Source organism: Temnothorax nylanderi, unplaced genomic scaffold (assembly GCF_030848795.1).
Source record: "Temnothorax nylanderi isolate EJ_2023f unplaced genomic scaffold, tnyl_v1.0 TNYL_tig0032_pilon, whole genome shotgun sequence".
Lineage (NCBI taxonomy): Eukaryota > Metazoa > Arthropoda > Insecta > Hymenoptera > Formicidae > Temnothorax > Temnothorax nylanderi.
The window spans coordinates 1149488-1169645 of NW_027249094.1; the positions used below are offsets into that span (position 1 = coordinate 1149488).

The following is a 20158-nucleotide window of genomic DNA, read 5'->3' on the forward strand; positions in this document are numbered from 1 at the left end:
AGAATCAAAATATCCACCGTCAAAAAAGCGAAGCTATTTCTACCATTTATTCGATGAATGATACTGCGGAAATTTTCACAACGTCGTAAATCGAAAAAGCTTCCAACGAGATAAAAGAAACGCGCGAAATGCGTTATTTGTGGAAAAAGTGAGATTGATATAAAACATCTTTCGGGATGATTATTTTCACATTGAAATAGAAAATGTACACGTCTTGGAGGGACTATTTTATTTTACATACGTGTTTGAAGTTTCGCCGCGTTACCCTTCACGTTCAGCGTGTATAACTGACGCAAACATTGTGTCGTATTACGGAATGAACAATTCCGCATTGTTACGAATGGAAAATGGAGGGAGCGAGTGCGGCGGCGAGATTTTGGCAGTGCCGCATGCGAGGTTCTATTTCATGTTTTGGAACTCGACAACCCACGGGTACCGAACGTGAAAAATGAACGTATCCACCGATGTAAAAGAACGAGAAACGTATCGATGAGAGCGCCCGCCGCATTTTAAACGCGCGCGCGCGTTTCAAGCAGCATGTCGCCATCCCCGGATCATAAACTTTACATCCGCCGACGTTGACGCGGCACGTTCATTTTTTACACCGACTTTAAATAACCGTAAGGACCGTTGCCGTGCAGTCGTGTTTTTTTTTTCCTCCACCGACGAAGGTGGAATGTTAATCATTAGCACGCGCAATTTTGCGAATGCGGCCGCGTAACTTCGTAACAAACTTAATCTCGTTATAAGATATTCCTGGTGATATGCACACCTTGAGCGAACTTCCTTTCTCAATCTTTTCAGGTGGATGAACGGAGAATGGAGTGCGTGCAGCGCGAGCTGCGGCGGCGGTTCGCGTACGAGGTCCGTCTTCTGTACCGAGGAGAACGGGAACGAAACCACGAAGGTAAATCCGAGAGAGAGAAAGGCTCTTCAATAATGAAGTTTTCGTTTAGTCGAGTTTTCTCCTAGACTCTATGATGATCTCGATGGAGTTCGAGATATTACTTATCTCTTAATAACGCGAAATGAAACGTACAGCTACGCTCGAATTTCAACCGTGTTTCAACATTTCACATTGTAGAATAGTCCTAGCTGTCGATATTATTGGCATTTGTCTTGAATTTAACAAACTGTTATTTACACCGTTGTTGTTGCTCTTTATTATTTCAATCAATGAATGTACTATTAATTTTATATATATCCATCTCTTCTCCCTAATTATTAAAGAATCTATTATCGGGAGAGAGGGATGAGACTTCTCATAAACGTTATTCATGCAAAGCGCTCAAAGCTTGAGATATCATAATTAAATTGTTTATACATATTTGTCCGATACGAGAAATCAATACAGTCATGCCGACGGTAACTCGGTTTCGAAAATCCCGTGGGGTGTGTTTGCGTCTGCCCACCCCCCAGAGAGGGTGTCGACGCTTTTTACGGTGTAAAGACAAATAAATCTTTCTGGAATAAATCTGCCAGGCGCGACGGAATCAGCGTTACGCGTGCACACGATAAAACGCCACATTTTTCACATTTCGCCACTGACGTTAGACACGGCCGTAATTCCGTCGCGCTTCCGCGCGGACGGAACGTTAACCATTCCTCTCATCTCAGGGAATTTTATGCCGTACTTTCGTACTTGTCTGCGAGTCGCATTTACATACGCAGCCCTGTCCCGCTTCTCGACGGTCTACGGAAGAAGATCCCACGATCCCTAACCCAGTTCGGTTCGTTTAAACTCGAGGAGCTTGCTCTCCTCGCGAGTACACGTCGTCGCTCACCGCGTAAAACCTCCCCCGTCCGACAGCTTTCACGCACACGTACATAACGTACGTAGGCGGTGTACGTTCATTTTTCATACATGCAGGACGTCCTACGCAGCCTACAGCTTCAGACATCTTTCGAGAATTTATGCAGAATATTTACGACTGACTTTTCCCTAACGAAACTTTTCTGTTACATTTTTTTTTTTTTTTTTATATTAGCGACAAATATCTTGATGATCTGCGAAATTAAATTTCTGAGATACGATTGAATTCTCATTTTTATTAATTCATAAAGACTTATGAATAATTCTGTAATTGTCGATACCTCGCCGTATAATATTCGCAACGAGAAATATCTCATTTCTGTGTTTTCTGATATTTTACTTTTGTACACTTGTATTAAGTCTCACATCTAATTATTAAAATTGTAGCGATAATATATTAAATTTTAATAATAATATTAAATCCTTTTCGTTACAGCTGCCCGACCACAAGTGTAGCAGCACGCACAAACCGCGCATTCAGGAGACCTGCAACACCGTGTCCTGCCCGATGTGGGAGACCGATAAATGGAGCGAGGTGAGAGTGCATACGATTCTACGCGAGTAAAACGCGCTGGAATACAAGCGGAGACACGGCGTTGTCCCGCTCGTATCATTTAAGAGCGAAAACGTTAAGCCTTCTCGCCACAATCACGGATTTAGGTGCACTCGTGCAGGGTCCAGTCGCAAGCGCACAAACACACTACACGCACCTATCCACCCGTGTGCACGTACTCACACACGTGCGGAGAGCACGGCACAGCTTGCTATCTCAACTACGAGTTTTACTGCAAAACGTACTGCCCAGATGGAAACAGGGTTAATGGTTGTGCACGATTTGCACGCTCCCTTTACCCTCCGCGTAAATGTTACTAGGTTGTTACGCGTACGAAATGACCGATTCGAATAACTTGTGCCTGGCAAAGTTGTGCTTTTAAATTTACCGCACTTGTCTGATCATTTATTACCTATCAAAGACGTTAGATGCTAAATTAATGTAAGATTTTCATAAATTGATCTCGTGATTTTGTCTTCTTTAATTATTTGACTTTCAAACAATTTTTACAATCTGTTCCTTTAATCTTTAGATAGAGGGAAAGAGATCATAATTATCGATACTGTGTGCGATTTCAATAACAACTTTTAATGGTTAAAAAAAGTGTCAGAATATTCTAATTAAATACGCTTAATTGCTGACTGGTTGAAGTAGATTTATTTCGGCTTTAATCTGATTATTTATCGATTTTTCTAAAAGTAGCAATAGATAGAAATAACTTTAACTAATAATGATGAAACCACTAAGATCAGTGGATTTAGCTTGAATATATACTGATGCATTCGAAGATCTAACAATTAGCAGATTAAAGGTTTCTCAAATAATCACAGCGGTGCGCGCATTACTCAAAGCACGCGTTAATTTATCTGTGAATCCAGATTGCGGCGTTATTACACGTTTGGGGCATAAACGCGCGCGACAAGGAAGCCTCTAATTATAAAACTCTGTTTCCATCCGTTGCCCTTTTCGACAAGTTACAACGTACCGTGGCCGTTTAAGGGTATAAAGCAAATTAACAACTGCGCGCGATTTGCACGATGCGCGCTTGTGGCGATGGATACGTCAACGCGAATTACACGAGAACGCGACCCTTCTCTTGCCGCAATCGCGATTTCGTGTCCACGTATCTCCGTTTCTCCACGGAGAGAACGCGATTTTCTCGAAAGGACGTGTGTATAACCGTCGTAATTGCACATGGACGACGGACTGGCTAGTGGTAGATAAAGTTGCGTCCGACGAGGATGACGCTCGTAGAGATTTTCCATTGATAGAGATAGCGGAAGTTAATTTGTACAAAAGACGTCAGATTTGATACTTTTCTTATACTTGATTCTTTTACTGTTCGCATTGGATCGATTAACGATTTATTGCTTGAACAATCTATTTTTCTTTCTCTTATAAGTAGAATAAATCGCCTAACATATTAATAAACCCCATTCTTCTTCGGTTTAAATTAAACATTAAGAGAAAACTTAATTATTCGTTCTTATTCCGCATAATGACTTTAGGTTGCTTCTAAAGCTATTCAAGGAATTACAAGAGATCAAAATATTTGTACTATTAGTTGTACGCTTGCATTGTTTAAATCCGTCTTTTTAACAAAATAGTCACTAATTACGGCAACGTAATCTCTTAATAAATCTGCGATATAATTTTTGATATTTAATTATACTTGCTAAAAATCACGGAACAACATGCGAATTGGATCCGAATGGAATCGGATTTAAGTATGTTATTCAAGCGTGAATTATGGATCAACTCGCAAATATAATCTAGTTTACGTTTAATTTTGAGCAAACAACTCGTTTGCGTAACACGGAATGCGATAAATTTCTCATTCTTGATTAAGGCAATTTGTTTGTTTCTACCGCTTTACGCGTCAGAGAGATGCCTTCGTTAAAATATATTTTAATCCTTTACCGACACGCTGAAAGTTTCCACTTGTAGCGCATGGATCCCTCGTCTAAATAAATGGAAACCGAGTTCTGCGAATTTTACATACATTTCGCGCTGCACATTTTTATTTTCTTCTATAACGTTTAAAACAAATATACATGGCGTTACGTGGGTGTTAAAACTAATAATATACACTATATTAAATTGTATTAAATAAATTCTCACGTTCGGTTTGCTTTAATCCAAGTCAGAGATACCATCTTTCAAATTCTCGTAAAGTACAGACGAAATATCTGTAAAATACACATTAATATCAGCATGCACTAGAAAAATTATTAGCTCGGCAGGAACGGCTGTAATATACGTTCAAGATGCTCTCAAAAGGAGCATCATGACTCAATAACAGGCTCCGTACTTTTGCTCCGCGCGGACAGAAAGAGAAAGCATTTGCTCTTTTTCAAACACAGATGATTGTATCGAGCGGCAGACGAGCACGTGGATAAAACGGCACTCTCATTCGCGCTGCCGCGCGCCGTGCCGCGCGTCGTCCGCCCGACGACTAAATCGGATTTCCTCGAAGCCGAGGAATCGCGAATCGCCCGAGCGGAACATCGACCGTCGCGGTGGAGAATCCCTCTACCAGGCAGCGGTATGAAAGAGAATGCGGTAACGTTTCTTGGCTCAGGGATATGGCGTGAAAATGGAGCCAGACTGTAAACTGCCCTGCCTCCTACCGTGTATACGAATTACGTCTAAACCGCGTGAGTAAGGGGAGCATATACGCGAGGCTCGTCGTCTCTCTTTCTCCGCGCGCGAAACGTCTTCTCCGAGCTACCATCGGCATCGCCCAAGCCCGCGGCCAGCCATATTCTTCCACGCGGAGTTCTTTGAGGATGCTTCAGGCCACATCAGACACCAACATCAAACAGGACAATTTAGTCTCCAAACAACTGCCTCCCCGCGCTCCTCGCTCTCTTTTCCCTCCCCCAGCTCTTTTCCGACCCACCCCGTTCCATCAAAATCCTCGGCTGGCCTGGTGAAAGGCAACCGCGTTGCCCTTCTTTCCATAGCAAAGCCGAACTTAACGGGAAAAGAAGGGAGACGCTGTACCGGTGTGAAGAGCTTTCTTACCGGCTTGAAGGAGAAAATTGAGATACTGTGATAGATGGAGAGATATAAATAGATGGAAGATTACATATTCTTCCCTGAAAATACTCGTTCCGGATACACGAACAATTCGCGAATGCTTCAGAATAATTTAAGCTATTATTATTGTATACAAGAGAAATTATTATCTTATTTAATTTACTTAATAGAGAGATAAATCTTTCTTACTGCATTATTTGCGCAGTAAGAAGTAAGATATCGCTTTCTTTTAAGAGCGATTGCGAGAAACGAGCAGCGGCATTTCTTGCAGGATGAGAAAAGTGCGTGGCACAATTACACGAACAATTCCTTGTTTTATACATCAACGTCGTAATACGGAGAAACGAGGGGAAAAAGGAAACAAGTCGATAAATCCTCTTTTCCATATTATTCTCCGTCATAGTTCGTCGCCCTTTAAATTCTGGGTTACGCGGATAAAATAAAATTACCACTTTCGAGAAAGACAATATAACAGGTAACGCACATTTGCCGGCAAGCATTTCTTCGAGGAGCTATATCTTCGAGCGTGGCCTCGAAAAGGGACGGAGATGAAGAAAACGGAGAGGAGCGTGCGCGAGGAAACGAGTGAAAGAGAAAAAAACGGAAACGAAGTGAGAGAGAGAAAAAAACGGAAACGGAAGCCATATAACGTTTTGCCGAGAAAAAGCTCACGTGGCTCAATGAAGTTACTTGCGAAACATGCGCACGTGCACTTGCAGCGTATGTGAATAGTATACATATGTAGGTATACACACGCTCGCGATCGACGGCTCGATCGACGACCCTCGTCGATATGATCGTCGCATCGCGGCAGGGTCAACGTCGTTGCAGCTCGCATCCGAAAGCGAATTCGAATACCGTCTCCGAAAGCGCGCTAACGCTTTGCACATCACCTCGGATCTTTCGTAACGAATGCGATTCAGATATCGGGGGGGCTGCGCTGCAGCACGATGCGTTACCAATGCAACGACTCCGCGGCGCCCGCGGAGCGTTTTCAGCGCTTTCGGTCCCTGGCACGATGTTCGGACGTGGTTTCTTGTATACCTTCGACTGACCGAAAATCGAGATAGTTTCTGGAGGCATTCCAGAACTTTGATTTCGGCACGCTCGAGATTTAATACACGCCTATCGTGTTGGCGGTCAGTAACGGAATTGCAAATACTTCTGCTTCGTCAGATAATTTTGAATTGTTCTGGTAACGACATGAGAGAATTAAATTAATTAATTGTAAGAAGAGGTCCAAAAATACCTTTTTTCTATTCTGTTCCTGTCACTTGTGTGTTTGCTAGAACTTACTTTTGCTCTTTTCTTTTCTCTCGATACGAACGTATTTTTCGTGTTCATTTTCATTCATCATAAATGTAGGGGGGCATAAAAATATAAATGCGTTTAAGAAGAGAATCGATCTGATTTAGGATAAAATTAGATTAGCAACTGGAATAATCTATCCGAAATTAGATCTGTTTCCGCGAGCGAGCTGCACAAATTTTCCCTGCTTTGACTTGAAAATTAGAATTAACATTGTTTTAATTGAAAAGAATGAAAAAGTAATATTTTCGCGTCTATCAACCGCGAAATGTAACCAACCAGATTATGAGATACATTCAAGGAAAGATCTATAGAGAGCAGATGTGCCAGAGTTATCATAAAACGTCTGCATAAAACATAGGGAGCTCGGGATAAATTTATGCAGCGGTAACCGGAACGCACATACATGTTTCGTTTACCAATGTTTCGTCGCAGCCTGCGTGCGAACGCATGCAGTTGAAACGGGCACGTATTGTACGCAGTGTATATACCTATGCGGTACATATTGCCTCATATTCGAACGGGTCGCTGACATCTACCTATGCAAGTTTTCTGGCACAACGTTCGACAGACCGCTTTCTCTCTCTCTCTCTCTCTCTTTCTCTCTGGTCCAGTTTCTTGTCGAGATAGACACTTACGCCCTCCTCCTCTTCCGAAAATCGATACACTGCCTGGAAGCTTTCCAGAATTTTCATTGTACGAATCGTCGTGCCGTTAGTTCCCTCCCAAGAGTCGCTCTGATTGCCCCAAAGTTTGCTCCGTGAAATAACCAATAGCAACGCGATTTTCAAATTGAAAGAAAACCTCGTCGAAAATTAGAACGTTCTGAAAGTTACACATGCCTACCTCGTATTTTATCTTGTAACAAACCTGGGCCGTGGATTACACGTCGAACTTTACGACGATTGTGCTGCCGGACGCTTTGACACACGAAACGAACTGCCGCCGCCGCCGTAAAGATATACTTTGAGAATCCCCATCAAACATTTTTCACTTTCTCAGAATGTTATTCAAATTTATTCCGCAATAAAAGTGTCGCGCGTCTTTACATGTCTGACAACGTGCGGTACTTATCTAGTTGGAATTCGTCCAACTCCAGACGGTTGGTTGCACCTTTCGGCCCTTGAATCACGGTGCTTTTGCACGAAATGATTCAGTTCGAGGATCGAGGTCAAAGTGTCTTTGTTATTTTCCAAATTGTCCATCAGTTGTCCGTATTAAATAAGCGTTATAATTTTTCCAAGATCGCCCACTTTGCGCGTTAAATTACTGAGATTATATTTGTAGATACATATAGATAATGTTTTTAATCATCATGAAATATAGAAAAAGTTTAATAAGACCCGGATATGGAAGTGTCGGAAGTTTGAAAAGATGTCGGGGAAAGATTTTTGTTCTCGGTGACAAATTTCTGTGTTGGAAGATCTCGACGAATTGTAAACCATTCGCGTCCATTACGCATTGCGAATTCCCGCTCCGGGGTAAAATAGCCTCTCATGATCCTCGAGAATGCAATCTTGTTGCATAAATAAGAACATGACGATGAACGTCCAGGAAGATAACAGTAAAGAATGGCGTTCGTACGAGTTTTCGTGAACGCTTCCGTCTCTTGAGCGAACTAAAGTTTCTTGGCAGATACGTGAAAGGAAAAATCTCCGCAACTTCCCTGCGGAATGTAGACGTCATGCTTTATTCATGAGGTCGCTAAATGCGGCCCGTTGCACTAGATGTGTATTTATTGCGGTATCCGTCGCGCGTAAGACGCAATATTTCACTGATCATGTACTACGATACTAATATTAGATTGTTTCATGTATGAGCTCTTTTCAAGTTTCTCATTTCTTCCTCAACCTGTTTGAATAATAAATTTTTTTTAAATTCCAGAAAGTATCAGGCAATAGTAAAATCTTATTCAAGTTAATTATGATATTGTTTCATTAAAAATATTACATTCGTAAAATTTTAATATACTACAATAATCAAATTTGCCTATAGTAAGAAAACTCTAACACAAAAATGTTTATATTTTTAATAAACATAGACTCTCTTATAAATAGATAAATTAACGCTTATTTAAAATCATGAGGTCTTGGCCGATGTGTACAATGAGCATATTTGCATGATTAGTATAAATGCATCGCGGCGCATCATATATCTCTATCTTTCGAAGAACGTTGTTTGTCTTGTGCGAATAACGAATCGCTATCCCATTACGTTCATTCGCACACAGACCAATGAATGTAGAATACCAGGTAAAGCGAGTAAATTTTCCCAGTCATGTGCACGTAAAAGTGTGCGCGGCCCATGATTTACGGCGCTTCATTTCTGATCGATACACAATACAGTCCGTGCCCGTCCGCTCTCGAAAACCGAACAGCATCACGGAATGGTGCTCTTTCTGATAGCGATACATAAAGGCTCTCGCGCGCGCGCGCCCGTCAGCGTGGCACGATAATGATTTCATCCGAAGCTGCGGGACGCGGGGGGTAGCCCGGGTAGCGCCGCTAGAAGACAGGAATTGATAGATTTCTCTCTTTTGTGAGCACCCAGGAGCCATGCAAATATTGAACTGAAAGCACAAGGCTCCTTAAAGCACTCTCCCCCCTCGCTATCGAGACTCTTTCCGAGTTATATAGCTCCGACCGTGAAAAGCAAAGACAGACGGAGGGAGATGTAGGATGAAGAAAGGTGAAGAACCCAGAATGAGGAACGGGATAAAGGGAGACGGAGGAAAGAGTGCGGTACCTAAGTCGAGTAGGTTTCCGCTTTTCCTTTCGTGTCACCTTTCCACCTTCCTGAACGATAGCTCTCACGTTCAAGCTCCTTCTTCATTGTCTTTCTCTTCTACATCTCTTCCTTCCTCCTTCCGTCCCCCCATCTCTCTCTCTCTCTCTCTCTCTCTCTCTCTCTCTCTCTCTCTCTCTCTCTCTCTCTCTCTCTCTCTCTCTCTCTCTCTCTCTCTCTCTCTCTCTCTCTCTCTCTCTCTCTCTCTCTCTCTCTCTCTCTTTCTCTCTCTCTCTTAGATTGCTTTTCTTACATCCATCTCTCTCTCGATACTTTCCTTTTATTCCTTCCTCGCCTCTCTTTGCAGATCTCATCGCGAGCGAGAAACTTCGAGGACACAATATGCCTCGAACGAGACTTTTCGACTTTACTGAAATGAGAACCGAAAATGGCAATCCGGAATTTTAAATTAGACCGCGCCTCGGCATTAATCCACCTTGGAATGTGGTGTTTTATGCGAAGTTGCCACGTCGTTAATGCGCCGCGGGTAGTTTCGATTGCATCTTTCCTTACTTTCGGAGTAAAACGCAGTTTCGAATTTCGTCCCTCTGATTTATCCTTGTCAAACGGACTTTTTCCTTACCTTGTTTTCTCACTAAATCGCAGAAAACAAATTACAAGTTATAAAACTTCTTTAACTATCTTTTGCTTTTTATTAAATTACAAGGAAAATATTGATAAGAAAAGGATTTAAATGGACCAACAGAATATACAAAATGGAAATATCTCATGTTTATATTGTCTTCGCGCGCGTGAACAATGTAAACTCGTATCATTAAATCACTCACATGATTCATATCATTAAATTACAATTACATTATATATTATATCTATTACATATTTTATACTATTATGTTATTAATTATTTCAATCCATTCAAAAATAAACGTGATTGTTTAACATACAACTGATCTCTTTAAGTGTGAATTTCTCTACTACAATTTTCATAAGCCGCGTGCATTATTCCTCGCTTTTTATCGGTCCACATTGCATCTTATTACAATTCTACGCGAAGTGTGCATTTTAACTTTTTATTTATGCAGTGCTCCGTGACCTGTGGCACCGGAATACGGACGAGGACGATCGAATGCAGAGACGGTGTTGGTGCCATCTCCAGGGACTGCGACCCCGCGGAACGCCCTCATACCGAGCAGGAATGCAAGACGAACGTCGCATGTCCCATATGTAATTGCGTTATGTCTGAACTCGTATTGGATCGAACAGCAATTTAACGTCCTTTAAGCGACGATTTGAAAATTCATACGCGATATGAAAGCTGATTACACGAAATTAGAGATATATCTGTATGTTTATGGTTCGGACCCCAAGCTGTTAAGAAGTCGTGTAACTAACTTAAAAAACGTTTGCCAGTGCTCTTATCTATTAAATATGATTTATGAAAAGGGCATATATTTTTAACCCTTCTTTAGGTTTCTTATACTTCGAGATAAACAGATTTTAAGCCTTTAGTTTTCACTTATGTTTCCGTGGAATGGAATACTAATTTCCAGAGAGTTTCAGTATCAATATTTTTTTATTGACATTTTTTATTATACTTTAAAAAACCATGAAATTTTGTATATATTTATTATATCGTTTTGTTAACAAAATAAAAAAATAGCTATGTGATTAGATTCACATGCGTTACATTTCTGCAAAATTGCAAATTTTTTTTTATTTTCGCGGATTGCGGAAACTTTCTCGTAAGATTAGATGTCTTTCATTGTACGAAAAGAACGTAAGAAGCCAAGTCAAGCAAATTATAAAGTCAAGCCAAGCTCAAGAAATTATTGAAAGACGTTATCGCGCGTTCTCAAGGAATATGCATAGAAAATGAGATGGCATACGAAATGTTATTTAGATGGAGACGGTATGACACAGCCCCTAGTGCAACCATATCCGCTATCCCCAGTGTCAGAGAAATTGATGGACCAACCGATACCTTCCGAATCGACGTAAGTACTCTCATACATCTTGTAATACATGTATACTGTCTATATTTATTATTAGTATCTTTAACTTACTCGAATGTTTTGCAATGTGTCGACATTACAGATCTTGTTAATCCCATTTTAAATAACTGCTCTGTACAATCTGATGTAACGATAATTTAATATAACAATAAACCAATCGGATATACAAAAATAAAAAAATTAGACGGAAATGATTTAATCATATAGATAGTAACTATAGTTAAATTGAAGTGCAACAATTATATACATAAGTTTCTCTTAGTTATTGTTATATAATTCTAATTTAGAACATCAAATTATTAATGAATTTATCTCGAATTAGGGGTGATCTAAATTGATCTTCACATTGATGTAAAATTATATCTTTTTTTTTTAAGTTTTTCTGGTAAATTAAGAATTGAATGTCTTAATAATAGCATTAGTCAATAATAACATCTATGAGATATACGTTGATATAAGATAATTTACTTATGATCGAAATAGCGTCACTAAATAGCGTTACGCGAATTTATCTTGCTGATTATAAATAGATAACTATACTCTTATTTTATTTTTCAATGTAACCTATGGAAAATGTGAAGAAACAAATAACTATCTTGTTTGATCTAATTTAAAATCCAATTTAGGTAGTCCGCGGGGCAGCCACCAAACGATTAATTCATCAAGTTCTCGGCTCGTATAAACTTTCCGTTTCGCTACAATCCTCGCGGGATATGTAACATCGATCGCAATTCGAGAACAATGGCAGCGGCTTTGGAACAGCCATTACCACCGTAGCGAAATTCCATAAGATGTTAGACCTAGATTCCCTTCAGTCAGCGTTTATAACTTTCTCTCTATATGGCACCTACTATCTGACAATTCTCCCCCGTACGCGTCCATAACGCGTTATTCTACTTTTTCGTTATCACAATCCGATTTCATCTGTCACAGATTTATTTTATATGAGGATAAACGAGGACACAAAAGTTTAATTGCGCTCACTTACACATAGTCATGATAGTCTTTTTTTTATTTCAGTATTTTTAGTATGAATGAACATATTAAATCTTGTAATAAAATCTGTATACATATTTATGAGTACCAGTGATATCATAAATTTTTGTATTTAAAAAGCCACCTAAATTATTTACTATTAAATATATTTATTGTATTAGATAGATCATGAATAAGTTCCGTTTTACTTAACAAACTGAATGTTTATATTTAAAAAACGTTATAACAGGATAAGTATTGATTCGTAAGTGATTCTTAATTACTTGCAATAGATAAAATAATTAAATATCGTGGATACTATTAGTTTCTCAGAGGAAATGATTCAGTAATTATGCATAGCGAAACTTACTTATGAATTAACACACACACACACAATAAATAAACATATGCATTTCCAATTTTATAAAATTTAAATTTGGATTATATCATTCACACGAAGATATCTTTTTTTCACAGAAAGAGATTTAGACCTTTTTATAGTCATATATTTATAAAGAATAATTTATACGCTTTAAATCTCTCTCAAGTGCTCATACCGAAAATGGATGATCAAATCTTAGGCGTCCATCGCATTTTTCATCTTTCTGGTGACCCAAAATCCCAGTTACCGGAGTTTCCGGACGAGCTCGCGTCCGCCCATCGTATTATCTTACGCGAATTCCGGGATATATTCAATCGCGACCTCGGTTTTCAGGTTTATCGCCGAGGAATGGTCCCCCTGCAGCGTTACCTGCGGCGAGGGCGTCAGGCACAGGGAAGTGCGCTGCAAGATATTCCTCGAGTTCAGCCAAACCATCGCCAAACTGCCGGACAGCCAGTGCTCCGGCCCGAAGCCGGTCGAGACGGAGAAGTGCACGATGGAGCCGTGCGGTTTGCTGGAGAACAGCCTATCCTACAGGATCGGCGACACGAGCGGATACGCCGAGTCGAGCCTGACCGACTCGTACAGTAGATCATCGTCCGGTAGTTCCGGCGGAGGCGGCTACGACAGCGGTATCAAGGTCGCCCCGGGTAGCGACGTGCAAACTACGTACTCGTGGAAGGAAACTGGCTACACCCCCTGCAGCGCAACTTGCTTAGGAGGTAACGGATCGAACGACCATTGTTCGCCAAGATTGCTTTTGATAATATACCCGGGGTGGACCGGACGGATAAGAGGCCGGGCTTCACCACCCCGGGCGGTCCGGGATTTCAGGTTTCTTAATCCGTTACATATGGATTTTAAATGACGAATAGCTTCCGCTGAAGCTCGTCGCGAACGCATTAATTTTACGTTAATAAACATTTATGTTGAAAAATCATCGAATTAATTCTAAAAGTATACGCGAATTCTCATATCTTACCCCCGAGTAGGATTTAATTTTGCGCATCAAGATTTTGTGTGTTTAAATTATTAAGTTTTCAGATAGAATCAAAGAATCGCTACTATATTTTTATTGTAGTAAAGCATATGCATTTTTATTATATCTTATTATATCATATTTATTATATGTATTACATTTCATTATATCTGTTATTCGGAACATTCTTTTCGTACGTTTAATTTATAGGCGCATCTCGAACAAGTAGAACGATTTAATAACTCATTGCTATTTATTTTTTTCAATGTTTGACATGATATTTGTAAACGAGAGTACTGTGTAGAGCCAATATTAATCGTTTATTGAATAGGATTAGCGAAACGAATTTAATTCATTGACGTAGCTCTTAATTAGCCCGACAAAATCGTGCCGATGTCATTGTGCAATTAACAGCGCTCAGATATAATCGTATTAAGATTACTCTGTGTCGACTATCGCGATACAAAGGGACGAGCGTATGCTCTGAACGGATTATCTATCGTTTATGGCGAATCGCGCGCGTGTTTATATATCTACATATATTTCTCTCTTCTCTAGGTGTTCAAGATCTTATTATAAATTGCGTGCGGGACGACACCGGGAAAACGGTGATGCCGCTTTTATGCTCGGCGGAAACGAAGCCGGAGGCGAGGATACGAGTCTGTAACGACCATCCGTGTCCTCCGAGGTAAAGCAGCAACGCTATAACTCCGTGTTATCGATCAGCTTAATGCCTAAATGTTGAGATACCGCGCGTTACGTAATGTTCGATTAGCCTAATCACCAGGTATCTTTGGACTGCCATAATATTCTAATGACTTACACTAGAGGTTCTCAATCTTCTTCGTCAAGAGGGCCGTATTAAATCTTTGACTGGGGAGAGAGAGAGCCGGATAAATTTTATTTTTGAAACTCGTATAAAAACAAAACATCTTTATTTTAAAATTCTTATATATTATAAAATTTCGACGCAGCGACAATAGAACTGCAGAACCAAAGCTCAAAATTCGTCAAAATTTCTTGGCAGGCCGGATAAAACTTCGCGGGGGCCGGATCCGGCTTCCGGGTCGTAAATTGGGGACCCTTTACTTACAGTACTTACACTATTAAATATATCAACTTTAATGCCTTCTCATAATAAGCATTTTTTCTCGTTAAATATGTAATCTTTTCAACAACAAAAAACATCTGGCACAATTTTACGAATATTTTGTTAAATGCGAACAATAATACGTTACAAACGATAAATATTTGAAAAAATTGCTCGTTTTATTTTTTGAATTCATGAAATTGTTTATCGGCTTATCTATTTAAATACTAAAAATACGAATAATTTTTTATCATACGGTTTATATTGTTTATAAGATATGTTACTGTGCAATTTCGTGACTTGTCATAGAAACGCGATTGAGGAAAGTTTAATTAATGTTACGACGCAATTCCCTGCGCGATCTTTCTTGACAAAATGTGTCATCGTCTGTGCCCGCAGGTGGAATTATAGCGAATTCTCTACTTGCATGAGCCCTTGCGGTATTGGTATACAGACACGTGACGTTACCTGTATCCACGAGGTGACACACGGCACCGGCAAAGCAGTGCCCGTTCCAAATTACATGTGTCCGCAACCACCGCCCGCCGACAGACGATACTGCAATGTACTGGATTGTCCTGTCAAATGGAGCACGGGAGAATGGGGGAAGGTATGTTTGTACACGTTTGTATGAGGCTTCAACAATCTCGGCGGAAAAAGCTTTTTGTTACACACGAACTGCGGAGTGATTTAAATCATTTCTCTCATTCGAAACTTTAAAATAACACGAAAGAATCCACTCGAAAGAGTCAAAAACTTTTTGTATATTTTGATTTGAAAAAAGATTGTAAAACTTGATAGTTATCCCAGAGAAATTATGCATGAACATTTTGGAAAATTCAAAAGTAATTTTTTTTCATTAATTTTTACATTTTTCTATCAATGAAGCTTGTATATACTAAAGCTGTCCGCATGAAATTCCAGGATTTGAAGTATCTGATAGCGATATATCCTGTATATAACTTAATTTGTATGTGTATTGTACTTTAGAAAGTGCGTGCTCTCTAAAATTCTCTAAACTTCTCCGAGGAGGCCTGAATTAAATGAATAATTTTAGTGCTCGAAAACGTGCGGCGGCGGGGTGAAGAAGCGAGATGTAGTTTGCGAGCAGATAATGGCGCAAGGTCGCAAGCAGGGTCGCGAAGAACGCGAATGCCCGACTCAAAAGCCAGCTAACGAGAAACCTTGTAACACCAGAGCCTGCCACGATTCGGACTTAAGTTCGAGCACACTACCGATCATCACCACCTTGAACACGACGTACAATCAAACAGATATCAATGCGAAGGTGGACCTGAAAATTGGCGGAGTCGCCCAGATTTTTCAAGGGACGGCTTCTATCAAAATTCGCTGTCCCGTTCGAAAGTTTGACAAGTAAGTACAGACGCGCGATGCTATCTCGTACAGCTGCGAATCGGGGAAGATAATTACAAATGCAATATCATTGTCAGAGCGCAGATTATATGGACGAAAGACAACAAGGAAATACGAAAGTCGAGAAAATACAAGATCAGTAGGAAGGGAGCTTTGAAGATAATCGATATAGCTACCTCGGATTCGGGAGTCTACGCTTGTATTGGTAAGCGATCTGTCTCGCCTGCCACGCTCCTATCCGTATTTCGACATGTTCCTATGAAAAATGAGCTGATAATTTTTTTTTTCAGCGGGAAATTCGCACGCAGAGACGCAGTTGATAGTGAAATTTCGCTCTAAAGAGCAGATAAGTAGCGAGGAATATTTACGACTCGGCAATTCCGTTCACCTACAACGAAACGCGAATCTCGACTCTGCGCCGGCGAATTCTGGCGAAAGTCCATACACTGATCACGCAGGTAAGCGTAATACGTATTTTTTTATCGAAAAAATTGTTTACCTATACGAATTTCTCATTTGTAAATATAGATATAGGAAACTGCGGTTCAATTTGTTTCAACCTCGAAATATTATTTTATAAATCAAGAGTTTTACAAACTTTTTAATAAATTTTTTTCTATTAAAAAAATTAATATCTATTATTTTTAAAATCTGAGGTTGTAATCTCAGATTTTTAACAATCTAACAGATTTTGAAGATTTTTAGCTTTAGAACTAATGATGTTATTAATCACTTTTAGCTTTAGAACTTAAAAAATCTAATAGATTTTTTAAATTCTAAGGTTACAATTTCAGATTTTAAAAATAATGAATGTTATTATTAATTTTTTAAATTAATAATTTTAGCTTCACACGCAACTTTGTTTCTTTTTTGTAGCAGCCTACGGAAATCGTTTTGATAGTGAGGACCTCAGCCATGAACGTGCGTTTCCGAGCAAACCAACAAGAAAACCGCATCAAAAGAAGCAGAAAACCAGTCCCACTCCATCGGACGCCACGATGATGCACAAAGAGCATACTGTTACCTCTCTCAACCAGGTACGCGAAAAAACACTCTACTGTCAAGATTGTCTCTCGCTACAATAATTCATTGCGTGTATCTTGACATTGCTTAACAAATGATATGGTGCATGAATTTCGTCAAACTAATTCTCTGGTGATGGTTCTGTATTTCGCTTTGCACTCCTGGACTAACTTTCCTCGGTGTCGGTTATTCGATATTTGACTATCAATCAGCCGGGATATCACGAATCCGTGGAATCACCTGCTCCATCAAGTGCTTCTACTCTTGTACCGCACTTGAGCTACTTGATATCGAGCCTGAAGGTAAGACATTAATTTGTGAATAACTTGACGGAGTCATAACGCGCGGGCCTGTGTCTGTCTGCCACCGTAGCTAAATTATCGACGATTTACGTACTATGAAATCTAAATGTTAAATATTAACGCGCTTTATGCCAGGCCTATTGGCCGTTTCACAGCGAAATAGCCACGAGTGATAGTCGCAAGACCGTTTCCACGCCATTTGTCGAGGATGGACATAAAAAGACGGCGACGACGAAGCATAGAATGTCTAACAGGGAAGCCGACTTCACGTATCAAAGTGTAGAGAATAGTTTTGACAATTTATATCGTAACACAGCCATTCCGGACGAGACCTTCGGTCCAGATGAGGAGCGGATATTTATCGATGTCGATCCCTACGATCTGGACGAGTCTCTATTCGGGTTACAGCACGGCGACGGCGTCAAGTCGGATATAATGGATAAAGTTGATACCAAGCTTACCACGAAGCCCGATATCGATTATATCGAGGAGTCGTTAAAAAATGTGAAACGACAATGGCAAGAGTCGAGGCACGACTACAGAGATCAGTGGAGTACCACGTCCAAAAGTCACGTCCAAAGTAGAGCCACGACAGAGTCTGTCACATCTTCACAAAACGGCGGAATGGACGTGTATTATGTTGAAGATTCGAGCACAAAAAAGGAAATTCTCAAGGAGGCAGACAGTTTTACCGACGAAAGTGATAAATCCATCAATCACGACGTTTATAGGAACTTGAGAACTGAAGATCTATCGACCGTCACCTCCACAATGGTATCTAGAAGTCTTGAAGATCGATTAAGGATACCGGAGTCGAATCATCGTAGTTTGAGCCACGCGAACAGGACAATCGAGTACGGCGACGCGTTCGAGGAGGAGTTGGATAAGCGGAAAATCGTGCCGTATGTGGAAAATCACACGGCGGATTATACAATCGCGCGATTTCCGACTACTAGAGATCTGGAAAATAGAGCGAGAGAAGACTCGACGTTGATAAATGATCGGAGGTCGAGTGTTGTTGGGGAGAATCCTGACGAGAACGTAAGAAACTTATCTCGCAATCGAGAGGATCACGCTGGCTTCATAGAAAAGGCCTTCTCAGTCAATCTAAAAGAGGTGTTCAGAGAAGGGCAACGTTCAACTGATGGAGATAAGCCTACGAACGTTTTGACCTCCACCGTAACGGGAGAGGCCGATACAACTCATACAACAAAAGATCCCGCTGTCGAATCACTCGCTGTATTAGGTAAGATTGTATTTGATAATTTACATTGTCTTGATAATGTTTAAGCGGTTCAATAATTAAACGAAGGACTTATAATGCAGCTGCGGATAATGTTCTGGTGTTCGAATGGGTTACGACCGATTGGTCGAAGTGCTCTCAAACTTGCGGAGGAAGTGGATTCCAGGTAAGACCATTTTTTCTAACTGTGATTAGCTTGAATTAGAAAATTTACAATTCTTTCAATTCTTAATTCAAAAGAAGAATATTTTGTAAATAATTATTATCATTGTTAAGCAATTGTCTAAGAACTGTTTGAAGCGATAAGAAACTTTAGAAGACTTGAACGTCTGGTTGATATTTGATTGTATATTCATTTATTTACTTCATCATGATTCATTCATCTACTTGCTATCATTTAAAACGCTATAAACTTTATCAATATTAATTCATATGAGAGAAATTAAAGAAATACTGATCACGACATTCTAACAAAGATATTTAAAAGTTAAAAGAATTTTCATCCAATTTCATATAGAAATATATTTTCAAAATATATTTTTAAAAATATTTCGACGAAATAACTATATTACGAATTATTCGTTTCCATAGATGCGAGGTGCACAGTGTACAGTTCGATCGACGAAAACGGATGGCAACTCCACGCAGGTTACGCCGAGGACGGTCATCGGCCAGACGCTGTGCGAGGACGCCGGGTATCCGGTACCACAAAAGGTGAGACCCTGCGGGACGGGCAAGTGTCCTCAATGGCACGCCACGGAATGGACCCCGTGCGAAACGTCCAGATGCTTCAATTGGAAGACGGCGATGCAGAAACGGGATATTAGCTGTCGTTTGGTGCACGACGTGGAGAACGGTCGCGAGAATGTCACGCTGTTGGACCCGAGCAAGTGCGACGAAGCCACGAGGCCGCTACAAAGACAGGAATGTTACAACGACGCCTGCAAAGGCGTATGGAGGGTCGGCGAGTGGACCGAGGTAAATAAACTGATTTAAAAATTCGACACGATAATGATGGCGCTTATGCTAAGATAAAACGTTTCGCACAGTGCACTGCGTCTTGCGAAGAAGATGGTATCAAGTATAGGATTTTACAATGCGTCTGGTTCGGTACGAAGAAGCCAGCGGGGAACGCTTGTAGAGATATACCACGACCTCCCGTAATGAAAACGTGCAGAGGTCCGCCTTGTCCTCAATCTACCGGTAGGTTTCTGCAAGAGAAACATACTAAATCTGAAGGTTTAGTCTTTATGCAAACCGTGACATTATATAATTATTTATATCTTACATTATTAATTAATTCCATCTTAGTTCTCT

General features: G+C 40.3%; 1 protein-coding gene across 3 annotated transcripts in view; it reads left to right on the forward strand.

Annotated features, from left to right (window-relative positions):
• LOC139770763 (protein madd-4-like) overlaps positions 1-20158 on the forward strand; it is a 185012-nt gene that overhangs the window by 162310 nt on the left and 2544 nt on the right. Inside the window, exons 8-23 of one of the 3 annotated variants that reach the window (XM_071702932.1) lie at positions 805-907; positions 2250-2348; positions 10544-10685; positions 11362-11455; positions 13164-13552; positions 14368-14497; positions 15299-15509; positions 15957-16273; positions 16351-16478; positions 16564-16731; positions 17150-17310; positions 17509-17598; positions 17734-18844; positions 18925-19007; positions 19433-19819; positions 19891-20044. In XM_071702932.1, coding sequence (XP_071559033.1) covers positions 805-907; positions 2250-2348; positions 10544-10685; positions 11362-11455; positions 13164-13552; positions 14368-14497; positions 15299-15509; positions 15957-16273; positions 16351-16478; positions 16564-16731; positions 17150-17310; positions 17509-17598; positions 17734-18844; positions 18925-19007; positions 19433-19819; positions 19891-20044 — 3767 coding nt within the window. The remainder of the gene's footprint in view (positions 1-804; positions 908-2249; positions 2349-10543; positions 10686-11361; positions 11456-13163; positions 13553-14367; positions 14498-15298; positions 15510-15956; positions 16274-16350; positions 16479-16563; positions 16732-17149; positions 17311-17508; positions 17599-17733; positions 18845-18924; positions 19008-19432; positions 19820-19890; positions 20045-20158) is intronic. The other 2 variants (XM_071702933.1, XM_071702934.1) reach the window with 2 other exon arrangements.